The sequence below is a fragment of the Agelaius phoeniceus genome, chromosome 6 (assembly GCF_051311805.1).
Source record: "Agelaius phoeniceus isolate bAgePho1 chromosome 6, bAgePho1.hap1, whole genome shotgun sequence".
NCBI classification, from domain to species: domain Eukaryota; kingdom Metazoa; phylum Chordata; class Aves; order Passeriformes; family Icteridae; genus Agelaius; species Agelaius phoeniceus.
In genome coordinates this window covers 10021059-10036487 of record NC_135270.1, presented here as the reverse complement: position 1 = coordinate 10036487, position 15429 = coordinate 10021059, and the positions used below count along the sequence as shown (strand labels likewise).

Genomic DNA, 15429 nt, shown 5'->3' with positions numbered 1-15429 from the left:
TCAGACAAATCCTGCCACAGAGCTGAAAGCACAACATTGTCATATCCAAAGTGTCACATCCCATCAAGTGACGCTCCAGGCTGAACTCCTGACAGGATACATATTTTTCCACGTGACCCAACACACAGACACCCTGAAATCCTGATCACCACACAAGAGGTTGTGGGGAAAGGCAGCATTTTCCTGCTCCTGGAGTGCCTGGTGGCACTGGTTGGGCTGATCAGGGTGGCACGCCTGCAAGTCTGGATGAGAAAACGCCACGTTCTGACCGTGGGGTGTACAGACCAAAGTGCAGCTTTCCCAGCTTGGCCAGATCCCAGCTCCATCAATGCCCTTACCTAGTGACACAAGGGCAAAAGTACCTGCTGCAGATTGGTGGCCCCTGCTAGAAGTTTTGGCTAGAAATGTCTTAGGCCCTTCCCAGGCTTTACAAGCCAACTTCTACTGGCTACTTCCATCACCTCTATGGAGAATGGGTTTTGAAAGTAGAGCTTTGCTGTGGTTGGACAAACTTGTCCCACTTTCCCCAACCACTGGAGGCTCTGATTAAAGGATCTTGATGCCTTGAGGATGCCAGTCCTGAGGGACGGAGTCCTGCAGCTCAGGATACTTCCAAACCTCCAAGGACAGCCAGCTTTAAGGAGCAAATCCTCAGGGAAGTTGTTTGGGACGACAAGGGCTGTCACCCACAGCTCATCTGTGAGGTACAATTGGACACAGGGGCCTGGTCACACCAAAACCACAGGCACACCTTTACTACCTCCAAAACATGAACAGATTCTTTGAGACCAACTGAACACCAACAACCTTTAAGGCTCTGCCTTTAAAACGCCCAACACCAGCCTCCTTTCATCAGTCCAAAGGTGAAACACAGAGCCCCCAGCTCAGGTTCCTCCAGAGCACCATACAGGGCTCAGAAACACACATGTCACATTCTCAAAGGTCACAGCACACACAGGATGCCTGAAAAGCCACAGAAAACCAGAAATTCAGCCCCTAACAGCACCTAGACTCTTTCAGCCAAGACCCCAGAGCCAGACCTTCTGCTCCAACACAGCAGAGCTCTGGATTTACCTGAACATCTCACAAAAAAACCCCATCAGGAGACAGCACTTGGAAATAAAAACAATGGCAAAAACAGGGACATATGCATGGCTGTGTCTGGATGTCAGCTTTGGTACAGGCCAGCAGCTGTACAGATCACCAACAGCGTGGAGGGGAGCAGAAGGTAACTTTTTAGGGATTAGAATAGATTTCTGGGGGTAGAGTGAAGCTGACATTCCCATTTCAGTGCTGAAACAGCTAAAACACCAAAGCTCGTTGGGTCAGCTCAACAGATGAAGGCAAATAAAATCCAAACAACCCTCACCAGCCCAAAATAACTGACTCTCATAACTCCAGGTCACACCCTGGGCAAACAACTCAAAGGAACAAAGCCAAATCCACCTGGGGCAAGGAAAAAGTTCCAACTGTCACGGAGTCCACAGCCAAAACTGGAAGTGAACTGCATCATCCATGAGCACTCCTGCACTGACAGCCATAAGGCACCCAGCCAGGGCACAGCCACCCTCCTGTTTTCCCAACCCCAAATCCCAGGGCTGTCCCTCAGGTCTAACATCAGCCTCACACAGAGGAACAGGAGGACACCAATCCTGCCCCAGGACAGGGGCAGGGAGAGGGTGAAGCCCAGTTTCCCCGTGGGAAGTGCTTTGCACTCGCTCAGCCCTACCTTGACGTCAGCGATGAGGGCGTCCTCGTCCTCAATGCCGGTGGGAACGCACTTCTTGTGCAGAGGGAGCGACTCCAGCTTGTCCACGAGGCAGCGCAGCCCCTCCAGCTCAAACTGGGTCAGGTGCACCTTCCTGCTCTTGCGGGGGCTGCCCCCACTCGGCTCCCAGGCCTGGCCGTTCTGAGAGCCCCGGCTGGAGTCGGAAGAGTCCATGGATGGGGTCTTCTTGAGACCTGGCAGGCTGCTCCGGCAGCTCTTGCCCAGTTCGTCATAGTCCACGGTGGCACCGTTGGCGATGGGGCTGGTGAGAATGGACCTCCTGGTCGCGGGGCGCCGGGATTCCTTCCCTGCTGCATCCTCATCATCATCCTCCTCCTCCTCCTCTTCCATGTTCACCGAGTCCGAGGAGCTCAGCTCCATATCTGCCATGATGGAGAAACAGGGAGAGCAATCACAGGAAGTGTTCTGTGTTTAGTGGGATCCCCCCCAGTCATGAGGGATGCTGGAGCAACAGATTTGTAGGAGGTGAAAGGAACAGAGAAGCTGAAAAAGCTGAAAACAGCTAAACATCCTTCCCATTCCTGGCTTGTCTGTGGGAATGCAGGGCACCAGATATGGAAAAAGGTCCCAGAGGAAGAAATAGCAATTGCTCTAGACTGAATTTCATGTCCTAGACTTAATTTCATGGAATTGGGTTGGAAGGGACTTGGACTGTCATCTAGCCCAACCCCAGTGCCATGGGCCTGGACATCTTCCACCACATCACGTTGCTTAAAGCCCTATTCAACCTCATTTTGCTTTGGAGGGCTTGGGATCTTGATGCTGCCTTCAGGATGCGATAAAGAGGATGTGGACTCACTCATGACCGTGAGGTTGCTGAGCCCTCCAAGTAACTCTGTCAGCCCCTCAAACCCTGTGTGCAGAAGGCCCTGGCCAGCCAGAGAGAATTCCTGCGCACAGCACCATGGTGGCCACTGCAATTTCCCCCCACCTCTTCTGTATAAGGCTCTGAACTGGTGGTGTGCTGGTTTCACAGCTGTGAGGAACCTGGGCTGCTGCAGGGCCAGAGGAGGAAGCAGAGGTCTGGCTGGTTGTGACTTCATGCCCAAAAAAAATCCCCACCCAGCCCTCCCCTGCCAGGCACACTGCTGAGCCAGTGTCCCAGCAGGAGGGGGTAAGAAGCCAGTTGGATAGGGGTAAGGAAGGAAAAAGGGCTGGACTTACCCATGCTGAGGGACTCCTTCTGGAAGTCCTTGGTCAGGTGGGAGCGGCTGGTGATGCAGTACACGTAACGCTCCAGCACGTACCAACACATCTCGTAATAGAAGGGATAACGAAATTTATTTGGGACCTGCAAAACAAGCAAGAGGATCTGTCAGGCCTCCTTCCCACTGCTGCTCTCAGATGACAGATGCCACACCAGGTGCGGCCCAGTGTCCAGCACGGGTCTGCCACAGGTTCTTACCCGGGTGCGGTCCTCGATGCTGTAGATCCGGAGCTGCATAGGGATGTTGAAGCTGTGTAAGAAGTTGCCGCCAAAAACCAGCGTGTCCATGGGAGTGTACACAGCATGGATCCAACCTTGGGGAGAAAGCAGAGTTGGAAGAATCCTTCTGATCCATCTTGCATAGCTGTTTGTCACGCTGGTGTCATCCTAGATTGTTTCCTAATCGTGTTAGGCCGCCTAGCACCAAGGGGAACAGCCTTCTGAAGTCTGTTCCAACACTCTAAGCACCTTCAAAATAACTCAAGTTCCACTCCTTATCTCCAAGGCTAAACAATCCAGCCCAGTCCAACATTTGGGGAATTCCAGCATGGGTTTCCTCAAGGCAAAGCCACTCAGTTCAGAAGTGTCAGTTGTGATAACAGGACTCAAATGAGTAAGTTGTGCAATCCCTGGTGTTTTCTGTTCCTGGTCCTGCTGTACACCACAGGTCTGTCACAAGACACTCAGGAAGCTGAGGAGCAGCCTTGGGCCAGCCTCTCCTGAACCCACACTGTTCCATGTGTCAACATGACAGGATCTGGGAAAGCTTCCTTTAATAATTAATCAAATGTGATATGAGCCAGCCACAGCTTTCCTAACACTTGGGCTGGATCCACAATGCCATCACAGGCATGTTTTGGGAGGTGGCAAGCAAGAGGACAGAGCCACATCACATGTCCCTCTCCCAGTGGCTCATGAGGGAGCTAAATCCTGCCAGTGTCCCAGGGGTTTCAGTGTTGCCACAACCCTGGCCAAGACTAGGATGCCCCTGCCCACCCTGAGGGTACCTGAGGGGATGACAAATGTGTAGCCCTGCTTGAGCTCGATGCGCTGGCACTCTGACACTCTGTCCCCAAGGAAAATGTCTCCCTGCTTCCCTGAGAGAAGCCAGTTTTCATAGAGCTCCAGGTTCTGGGGCGTGGGAGGGATCAGCCAGAAGATCTGCAAATAAAGACAACACATTCATGTAAGTCATCACATAATGAATAGCTATGGTTTCTTCCCAACATCTGAATCTCTTCCTCGCCCCTCTCCCTGAGAACTTCCCAGCAAAATGACTGTAACAGCTGCCCCCCTCAAGAGGACAAGCAAGGTCTTTCCCAGCCTGACACAGAGTGTTACAGGTAGCCTGAGCTTGGGAAGCTTTTTAAGCTATGATTTACATCAGTGTCAAGAGATACAGAGCCCAGGAAAGCCACCAGAGTGACAAGGAGATTTACTGAGTTTGATTTACCATGTTAGAGCTACACCTGAACTAGGGACTGGCACCTGTCTGGCTACATGCAATACAGATAAGTTTAGGGTGGAAAAGATTTCAATTTTCTGTCTGGAACCTGCATCCTCAAGGATTTACACAAAAACAGATCAACAGACACTTTCCTAAAGCACCTATAGCTGTCCCAAAAGGTACTGTCCTACCTTTCCCCCTCGGTGGATGTGGTACCACACAGAAGTGCCACCAAAGTCCACGTGGAAATCTGTGTAGCAGCCCTTGACACTCATCAAACAGTATCTGGTGGAAAACAAGATGAGAAGGTGAAAATGAATGGTGATCCACACTTTGGAGCAGATATGACATTCCAAGGGAATTGGTCCCCCAAACCCAGGCCAATGGTTCAGAGCACTGTCACAAGCCACTCAGTCCCTTTTCCATACAGCTAAAGGGGATTCAATAGGTGACTGCAGTGGCCTTACAAATGTCACCAACAAAAATAAGCTTGGAGGCTGATCCTCCTCCTTCCCCTTGGTACACATTGCTGCTCCCTTGGGCAGTTTTCCTGCAAGAGATTGTTTGCTGCCTGCCACAGCTCAGGAAGTCACTTACTTCTGCACCTTTGGATACTGCATCTCCAGGATGGCATTGGTAGACTCTGTCTGACTTTCCTTCAGGTGCCTGGGCCACATGTTATCAACCCAGTCAATCAAATCCACCTACAGCAGAGAGGTAAGAGACATGAGCAGGGAAAAAAGGGGCACAGCAAAACCTTTTGCTACCCCAGGCTGGCAAATCCCCTTTTAGTCCTTCTCCACACCCAGAAGCTTTCCCAGTGCTACTGGGACAGTCCCACACATAAAGCAATTAGGATCAGGTGTTCAGATACCACCGCTGGACTTCCATAAAAAATATGCCAGACAGTATCTCCTTGGGGTGAGATTCAACTCCTTAAACTTCAGGAGAGCCAGAGATGTTGAGGTTCCCTCTGCAGTTAACAGAGGGAAGTAACTGGCCCCACACAGCTGCCACTTCCACTCTGCTGACTGCAGAGGTAGTTCAAGATGTTCATCCCATCCATCCCACCTCCCACAACTCATCTTCCCAGCACAAAACAGCTTCCTGCCCCTCTTCCAGCACACCTCCAATCTTGGCCTCCTCTGCCCTCAGAGATTTCAGCATTTTGCATCAAGAACCCTCCCTGCCACACTGTGCAGAGTTCAGACTTCCATGTTTTTAACTGCTGACAGCCAACAAACAGGCTATCTCTCCACAGAGTGACATGCCAGGGACTTGGCCATGGACACCACAGCCTGACTAGGAGATCAGCTCCAGCAGCTTCCAGACTGACATCCCTGCTGGGCCCACACGTGTTCCTCTTCTACCACATCCCAATGCCACCTCACCTCCAGATTTCCAGGGAAAGCAGATCTCTGGGGAGGAAGAGCCCCACTCACCGTAGCAGGTCTCTGCACCAGGTTCTCCAGTTTGGTGTGGCTGAACTCCAGGCTGATGACGTTGTAGAGTTTCTCCCGCTCCTCCTCTGGCGTTTCGTAGTAGCGCGCCCACTGCGCCATGGACATCTCGATGTCCCGCTGCGTGTTCACATCCATCACATCCACTATCCGTCTGCTCCCTGCCACAGTGACAGACACGTCACTGAACTGTCCCTGTGCCCCACGGACTCCAGGGGGTGAGATCCTCAAAGACCCCAACCACACAAGGGAGTGCAGGGCAGCTCTGGACACTTACCCACACACAGCCGCACATCGTTCACGCTGAAATCCGGATCCGGCATCCTGTGGGACAAACATCTGGCTAAAAAGACCATCAAGTGCTTCTGGCTGCACACTCTGTGACCCGGGAATTGGCACCCTGAAGGTACATCTGTGCTCATGTGGTGTTGGAGAAGGCCATGGAAGAGGATCTCTGGGGGCACAGGACTGGGGTGAAACACTAGGACAAACTTCTGGCTTGGGAAGCAGGCTTGGGAACAGGATGTACCATCTCCAGAGCTGTTGTACAGTGACTTCTAGCAAAGGAGCCAGGAGGCCTTGAACTAAGCAATCCCATCTCTTGTTTTAAATGCTGCTTGTGTGAGTTATCCCAATCCAAAGGCACGGCCAGAGCAGGACACGCAGTATATTCCACTGACACAGCAGAACCACTCCAATGTTTGTACTGGCACCCTCCTCTGTACAAACACTGCTGTCACAGGCAGTGCAGGCTGGCAGCCATTCGAACAGCTCTTGACCCAGAGAAATATCCAAAAGCTCAGGAGAAATCCAGTTTCAGTCACACTGTAATACCCAGTATTAAATCTCTACCCTCCCAAGTCACCCAGCAGTTAGATTGAGACTGGCATGACTTCCTACCCAATTCACCCCAGCAAAGAACATCCTGCACTGGATGAGATGCCATCCATCTGTTCACAGCCATGGAACCTCATGGCTGAGGGACTTTGGAGCAGTGCTGCTGGTACTAGCTCTGAAAGTTTGTGAGGGATCATTTATTCCTCTAATCAACCCCAAAAACACTGACCCAGTTTACGCTTAGAGCTGCAAACCTCAATGGATGTACTGCAGCAAGAGAGGCAGACAGCAGCTGAGAAGTTTGGAAAATCAGGTTGGAATTCTGGAAAATGCCAGAAATACTACAAATTGTTTGACTCTCTGGCAATAGATGCCTATGTTACTAGGAAAGAAACCCAGCCAGATGTTGCATCAGAGCAGCAGTGGGACTTTCCAGACATTTGGTGGAATTCTGATCACCTACAGCCAATTCAGTCCTCTCATTTTCAGTCCAGACAGACTAGGAAGAAGGGGATAACTGAGCTGGAAGATATTTCTCTCTGTCCACTGCACATAAATAACAGCGTGGACATGACAGTCAAACCAGCCTAGCAGAGCCACAGAGTGTGGAGAGATGAAGGATCTGGGCCAGAGTCGCCCACCACTCCATGCTCCCAGCACTTACTTTATCCCCAGGCCGTCCGAGCTCCTGAAGATGAGCGGGTCCCTCAGGCCACCCCGCTGGATGTACTCAACTGTGAAGTCTGGTGTGGGGAGACAAGAAGAGGGAAGGTTTAGGAGAAACTCCTTCAGAGTATTATAGGCATGCTCAGGTTGAAAAGGTTCTCTGGAGATCCCTAGTCCAACCCTGCTCCTCACTTTTCTATACTCCTTCAGAAATCCTGGAACTCCTTTATAGCAGTTCTGAGAGGCAGCAGGGTGTGTGCTGCTGACAAGCCTCAGACAGGGCCCCTAAGGAGGGTTTGCTCCAACAGGCTGCTCCTGACAGGTGAACAGCCTGGATTTTGGTGCTCACTTCCCTAGGAAGCTCAGAGCCAAGCAAGAGATGCCTTGCAGAGGCACTCGTCCCTCCCAGTAAATCCTCATGAGGGGCTATGTGATGAAAAGCCATCCCACGGAGCCGTGTGCGTGCTGAAAGCAAGGGGAGACATCCCACACAGTCCTTGAATTAAGGATCTGGTAGACACGTGGCTGCAATTACAGGTGCTGACCCAGGCAAACCCTCCCATTCCTGGCTGCCACGTGTCCCAGCAAGCTGCAGACTGGCTCCATGCTCTCCGGAGCGAGCAGCTTCCATAACATTCCCCACACACACTCCCTGGACCAACAGCCCCAAGACAAACCTTTGCCTTCCATGAAGACCACGAAAGTGGAGTTGAACTTGTTGGTGGACAGCTTTTCCTCGAGGTCGAACGTCCTCTTCCCCTCAATCTCATCATCGGAGATGCCGTCGTCCTCGTAACGCCGCCTCATCGTGCCACGCTGAGGGGAGAACACCGGGAAGGGAGAAGTTATGGACCAGGAAGTGAAGCTATGGAGCAGGAGGAACAACCAGAGCCTCATTCCAACCTAACACAGCTCAGCCGCGGCCTCTAGGGGAGCTCAGGTCTGTCCTGAACCCAAAACATACCACGGAAACATCAGCTTTGCCCCTCCTCCATCCAGATTTGTGCTAATTGGGCTGTATGAGACAGATAATCACTGCTAATGAATTCTAAAATGGAAATACGGGAGGAGGGCAGAGAGTTTAGTGTAACAGAGGCAAAGAACAAAGAATCAGTTCCCTGCTTTTACAGGTGCATCTGTATTTTGGTCCACTGGCGGTAAAGACACTTGTGAGTTTAAATCTCTGCCAGAACACCAATGATAAAAAAGAAAAAAGACTCTGAAATTTTCATCTTTGGCTGTGCCTGTACACAGAAAGCTGGTCTATTCTCTTGTTTGTGTGGAGAAGAATAGCAGAGTGGAAGGAACACTTTTCTTAGAGGGTCTCATAAGCACATCTGTACGGGGATTCCTGACAGATATCCTCTTCTGGCATTGCTGGATCTGGAAGAAATTACTGTCCCCAGCTGCTGGCCACCTGGCCACAGAGCAGAGCCCTGCGTGGGAATGCTCCCGAAATCCCCTCAGATAAAAGGCAAACCTGCTCTGAATTAGCCAAGCTGCCTTCCCCTAATGAGGGATGTTCCCTTTATCAAGCGTGCACACCAACTGCTGGGCCAGCAGACAGCCAGGGGGGATGGGGCAGGAGGTGACACAGCTGCTGGCACCTGCCTGCAGTAGGGAGGGGCAGTGTCACATCCCCAGCAATGCCACCAGAACCAGCCTGCCATAACCTCACTGGAGAAAGAGGAATGAACTCCCTCGGCAAAGAAGTACTGCTTTAAATATTTTTTTTAGATTAATTAGATGAACCAGTGCAGGAGCACATGGGGACACACACAAAAAAAGGTTTTCCCCCACCCCCTCCAATATTTAATTTTAACTCCCAGTTTCAAGCAGGCTGATGGATGCACAAGGAGTTCCCCTGCCGTCAAGACAGAGTCACTCAGCCATTGTTCACAGCCCATTGACGATGCTCAGCTTTCCAACCACCTTACCAAAACCCTGAGTGACTGGGACACAAACACCTCATCAGCCAGGCACGAACAATTGGCTGCTCCTGAATGGGGCACTTCAGGCAGAGTCTTCAGGATCCTGCAGCCGGGGTCTGTCCAATGGCCCCCAGGATTAAACAATCTGGAAAAGGGCTGCTGTCCTTTGTCTTAAACCATCCACTAAAGATGAGTGGGATCTCCCCGTTTTTAACAACACAAAAACTCACTTTACTTATGGGTTTTTACAGAAATACTTGTATAAAGGCAGGAAAATGCATTTAAAAAGCACAGACATGGGAGTGGCACCAGCAGAAGTGACCTATTCCTTGGGAACACTTGGATTTTCACATTGCTAAGGCTGGGCTGCACACACCAAAAACTGCAACTCCCAAATGTTCACTCTGCCTTTAAACCTAGACTGGCCCTTCCAAGGGGATGCATCAGAACTTGAAGTTAGAGATACAGAGGTGTTATGACTGTGTTATAATGGACGATTAGCCCACCTCATAACGCACTTATCCTTAAAAATCATGGAATCCATGAAGCCTGTGTGGTACTCAGCTTTAAAATGAAGGTACGGAGCAGAAAGGGGTCTGGCCTGTGGAGTATTCAGGGACAATGAGCAATCCTCAAACTCAGCTTTTCCTAAAGACCCCAGCATTTTGGGGAAAGGCCCACTTCCATCCTATTCCTTACTAAACCACATCAGTGAAATTCAAGGCACACCTATGCCAGGCAAGGATGTGAATCACCTTCCAGCATCACCCACGTTTCACTCTTCCCAATCCGAGGCAAGTCTAGGACTACACATCCCAGCAGGCAGCTCTCTGTCAGAGAGAGGATGTGCACAATGAAGGGGAGGATTCTGCAGTCCATGGTCTCAGCTGCTTTGGGATCAAGTGGGTCCTGCTCACTGCAGGACCAGGCTGCTTTTTGACCTGCTCCCTTACTCCAGACACTCACTTTTAGAGGGAAAAGCAGCTCCTTTGTCTTTGCTGGATTCAAAACCTCACCTTTTGGGAGGAAAAGTTTTGGCATGGAAAATCTGGCAAGAAGAGGCTATGTCCAAACCAGTCCCTTAATAGACTGTATTTGACTCCCCTTAAGTATATTTGGCTATACTTAACCAGGAGCAGGGGTTACTGCACTGGGCTGGAACTCAGGTGAGCCCCATTTGAGGACAAATCTCGGGATATCCAGGCTGGAATGCAGCTCCAGCCACAGACACGATGACCAGGCATTGTCAGTCCTTCTGGAAGTGGCACCAAGCCAAGCTCTGGATTGTGTAGAGCAGCTCATTCAACAGAAATGTGACCACGTGGCTGGGCCTGATTCGGATCCTACCGGTGCCATGGGTGGATGCTGGAGATGCACTGTGGGATCAAGACCCTGTTCAGACTCTTTTCCCAGATCTCCTTCACAGCACAGCCTCCAAAGCAAACAGGTTGGAACCTTCAACCCAAACCACTCCACGATAAGGCAGCCACACCACAGAAGTGCAAACACCGGGAAACAGGCAGGAACACCTTAAACTTGAATCCCTTTGCAATGAGGAAACAGGGATGCAAGACACAGAAGGAAGGGGATTGTGTCCTCCAGCCGAGCAAATTCCAAAGTCTATTGCTCCTGTCATCAGCAAAGCATCAGCCACAAACCCCCTCCAGCTCCCGGGCAGATCAGCTTTGCCCTGTTCCCATGGGCAGGGAAGAGTCTGGCCTCCTAATTGGCCCAGCATGAGGAGAGCAGGATCCCAGCCGTGGCTGAGGACCCAAAAGCACAATGCAAACAGCTCCCATCCCATCGGACCCAGCCGGGGCCACACTGCTTTCAAGTCATTGTTGTCTTGGGAGGGTGGGGAAAAACAATATTTCAGGGCCCCAGAGCAGGCAGGAGGAAGGAAGGGCTTCTGTGCTTCCAGGCATGTGTTATGGGAGAGGCAGCATCTGCGGGAGTCTTCCCCTCCTGGAGTCTGCAGCTTCCTCACAGCACAGTGACACAAACCACAGACCCCATGTCCCCAAACTGGGTCTCTGTAGGAGGACAGATGTGCTCAGTGGATGTTCCAAAACCCCCTTTTCTTCTGATGAGCCACACAGGAAATTGCTGCCTGGATCATTAACTGGCTACAGGTGACACCTGCAAAGTCATGAGAAGCTAATGCCAACCGTACCTTGCCACTACTGCACACACAGAGCTGTGCCAATCCTCCTGACAGCACCAAGTTTGACTTCTTCCCAGGAAGAGCTGGCTACCCTTGTCCCACAGCCTGTGCTAGGGACGGGGCTTGGCTGAGTATCCCTTCCCAGCACATTCCTACAGCCCACCCAGAGAACATCAGCAACTCACAGTCCTGGACTCCTAGACCAGAACTGCTTCTTCCTGGGAGTGACTCCACTATTGGGAGACCTTCCAGTATCAACCAGTTCAGCCAGGGACACAGCTTCCCAAAATGAGATCAGCAGATGTCCCCAAAACTGCCACCTGTGAGAACGTTCTGGGTGAAGTTCAGCTCCAGAGAAGCAAGGGCACAGAGTCAGGCACATTACATATCTGTAGGGCAACCTCAGCATTCAGTACTAAGCAGCAATATTTAAATATCACTCTGTTTTCCCAGCTTTCTCTTAGGATTCAGGCATTTTTCATCCTGCTGAGAGTTTTACTAAGGAAGAACTGACAAGTGGTCCAAACCTTTTCTCTCTGTGTCAGGCAGGGTCAAGATAAAGGCACTTTATTCATCCTCCAAGATCAGACAGCCAGCAATTCCCACCTAAGATAGCTGTCCTTCACCATTTCTTTCTGACCCTCCTGGGTACCATTCAATTAATGGAAGAAATAGGAAGCATGAATATTAATCCTGCTGACAGCTATCCATTCTATTCTGATTCTTTCACCTGCATTCTCCTTCACCCAGGGATTCCAGGGAAAGCGCCTCAAGAATCTCCACAGGAGCCCTCTCCAAAACCCTTCCTTGGAAACCTCTTTCCATCAGCAAGCGCTGCCTCCATGGAGCACAGCTCCCTCTAACAGCAAAGGAGCTGACAGTCAGCTGAAGAGAGCCAGAAAACTCCTCTCCTGTGAGGTTTTTTTGAGGGAAGAACGAGTACAAGGTCACATTTGAAAAAAAGAACAAGCCGTCCTTTTGCTGAAAGAGCCTCATGTATTTAAAGAGTGAAACCAACAACCAACACACACCACAGTATTTCAGTCACTTCCTGTCCTGTCTGCTGCCATCCCCTCCCTCAGCTCCATCTCCCAGTCACCAGGAACCTCTTCCTGCTATGCCACAGCTCCTTCCCCCTCAGGAGACCAGAGCACCCCTCTCACTTTTCCTCTCCCTCTGCTTGTTGTCTTTCCAGAGCAGTTTGCCTGTGTGAAGCCTCCCACAACTCTCTTCTACTCCTTTGACATGAAGAATGCAGGAAAGTTTCACCTCCATTTCCAATCCCAAAATCCCCTTGTTGCAGGTTTTAACTTCTCCCTGGCTCCCAGTGTATCCATAGAACAGTGTGATCTACCAGAGCCATTTCTTCCTTACCCCATCCCTTTGCAGGTTTACTCTGCTGAAATGCACCCAAATTGATAATAAATCAACCAGCTCAACTCTCCTCAGTTAAGGAATTTAACTTCTCACATGTTTTTACAGCAAACTGTGGCTCTTGCCTAGATAAATCCAGACCTGCAACATTAGAATCTCTCGATGGGTGTTCTGATCTCCGGCGAGTACCTGAGGCAAGCCCAGAATTCTGTCTCTTAGACCTTGTGCTGAGAATCCCCAGCAATTTCAGCAGTGGCAAAGTGGGAAGAACAACATCCATTTCTCCAGGAAGACACAAGGCAGCCTGACAGGAGGATGGACAGGCAGGGAAGCAGCCAGGCTGTGATCAGACAGACCCAGGGCACAGCAGGTGCCAATGCCAGAACGGGCTATGCAGGGAAGATCCTCCCTTGCCAGTGTTTCCAGATAGAGTGTGAAGAACCAAGGCACCAAGATTATGACACCCAATCAGCAGCCTGCCAGGTCACTGCTTATCTTAAGCACAAGAGCTTTTCCTTTCTATATCCCTCTCCCCTCCAAGCCTGCACCTCCCACTTCAGCTCCTGGGCTGGGCTCTAAGCTCTGGAGCACCAGCACAGCACAGCGGCAGCAGGCTCCTGCCCTCTGTGCCTCTCCCACCTTCAACCCTGGACTCCCTGCTCCCCCAGATATGGGAGGCACCACTTGGGATCTAAAGAACAGGCACAATCCCCTGCAGAGACCCAGGACAAGAGGAACCACTGAGCTTAACTCAGGTTTAATGCCCCTCGCCACCTCCCATTTCTCTCAAAACCTGGTGCTGAAGGGGTGGATCCCAGGTGGCACATCCTTGGACAAAGACAGACTCAAAGCATCAGGCTGAGGAGCAAATAGGATCTACACAAAACTGGAGCCCTTCCAGGCTTCCCAGCTCCAGGAGGGATTCCTATCACGAGCAAGTCTGGCAGCATTTCAGAATGACCAGGGAGAACGCTTTGGTTTGCACTTTTGGGTTACAAAATCGAACATACACGAGGAATAATTGAGGAATTGGAGCAAGGCAGGTGGGGAAGGAGCATGGAGGGGCCAGGCAGAGCTCCACAGCTGCTCCCAAACCACACGCTGACCAGTCACAGCAGCAAAACCACGAGGCAGAGGAACATGCTAGATCAGATCACAGATGGGCAGCTCTGGCAGCAGTCCCAAAAAGGAAGCGCTGCTCCTAGGAAAGGAGACAGCTCCTCACTCCAGTCACCTGCAGCCTGTGTCACACACAGCCACTGTCCCAAAGGGCTTTGATGGCACTGCTAACCCCCGGACTGCCCATTTCCACCACCAGCCATGGCATCAGGAGAAATCCTGCCTGGATTCCATGCAAGCCTGGAGAAGCTCTTGAAGGACCATCAAACCCTCCACACACCATCTCAAGGCTGAACGCTGACCCTCAGTGCTAAAAGCCATCCTTTAGCATTCAGCCCTCTCATTTCTGGAGAAGACTGAGAAAACCCCTTGAATTACATCCCACTCCTTCCCAATCAGTAGAAATCCAAGGAAAAAACCCTGTGTGGAGCCCTTTCCCTGTCAGGTGTCCCCAGCACGTGCCCTATGCAGTGAGGTAGATGAGCAGTACTGGCTCTGCTCCTCCTTTTGCTTTGTGCAGGAAGGCAACAGATTCCCCCCAAATGGAACAAAATAGACCAAACTGCTCCAAAAAAGGCTGGCTTGAAAATGATACACATTTAATCCATATTCCCACCACTGAGCCCACACAGACTATGAGGCAGAGACCCAGGACAAGGGACAGACAGAGCCATATGCACTCAGAGGTGCAGCTGATGCAGCAGTAGCAGGCCAGCCCTGAGTGACTCCATTTCTTGCTGGGGATCTCTGTCTCCAGCACACTGAGAGATCACAGGGCTAGCTTGGACTTTTTTATCTTTTTTTTTTTTATTATTGAGGGGAGTGCTCACCCTCCAAATTTCTCAGTGTCCCAACCCAAGCTCTGCCAAAACCTGTTGCCAGTTCTGTCCCATCACCCAGCCTGAGAGAAGCCGGACTACAGGAGTACTGGAATAACAAAAACGCAGGAAGCTTTGAGGTTTGCACTGCAATTCCTGCTCAGCTGACACCGTTTTTTACAGGGAATAGCAGCAGGCTGGCTTCATTGCAGGCTATGGGTCTGAGGATGCTCAGGGAGAGGGAAAACAACCCAGGGCCATTGGGAGGAACATGCACAATGTGGGAATCCAGCTACTAGGAAGGATATTTCCTCTGGACTCTGTGCTGTTACACCATCCCTGCACACACTCCCTCCCCCTCTCCTCCATAAGGAGCCCAGCACTCGTCCCTTCCTTACTCCAAATGGGGCAAAGGGGCTCAGTGACACATGGAAATATTTATGCACAGCAAATTAAAGACACTGAGGCAGCCTGACCTTAAAGGAGCATGCACTGCCAGCCCTCTCCTTTCCACTTCCAGCTGCCTCAGCTCTATCCCAAGATTACAGCTCCCAGGAGCCAGGGGTACGTGGAAGAACAAGGAGGACTTTTCTCAAGTGGTATTTTCTCCCAAACTC

The 15429-nt window shown here is 51.1% G+C and overlaps 1 protein-coding gene across 2 annotated transcripts in view; it reads right to left on the bottom strand.

Annotated features, from left to right (window-relative positions):
* The window catches only part of KDM2A (lysine demethylase 2A), a 33784-nt gene that overhangs the window by 10644 nt on the left and 7711 nt on the right, over positions 1–15429 (bottom strand). For both annotated transcript variants that reach the window (XM_054634154.2, XM_077179655.1), the window contains exons 4-13: positions 8084–8222; positions 7405–7483; positions 6181–6227; positions 5886–6064; positions 5041–5147; positions 4635–4728; positions 4004–4157; positions 3195–3310; positions 2954–3080; positions 1730–2151 (exon numbers count right to left, since the gene is read on the bottom strand). In XM_054634154.2, coding sequence (XP_054490129.2) covers positions 1730–2151; positions 2954–3080; positions 3195–3310; positions 4004–4157; positions 4635–4728; positions 5041–5147; positions 5886–6064; positions 6181–6227; positions 7405–7483; positions 8084–8222 — 1464 coding nt within the window. The remainder of the gene's footprint in view (positions 1–1729; positions 2152–2953; positions 3081–3194; positions 3311–4003; positions 4158–4634; positions 4729–5040; positions 5148–5885; positions 6065–6180; positions 6228–7404; positions 7484–8083; positions 8223–15429) is intronic.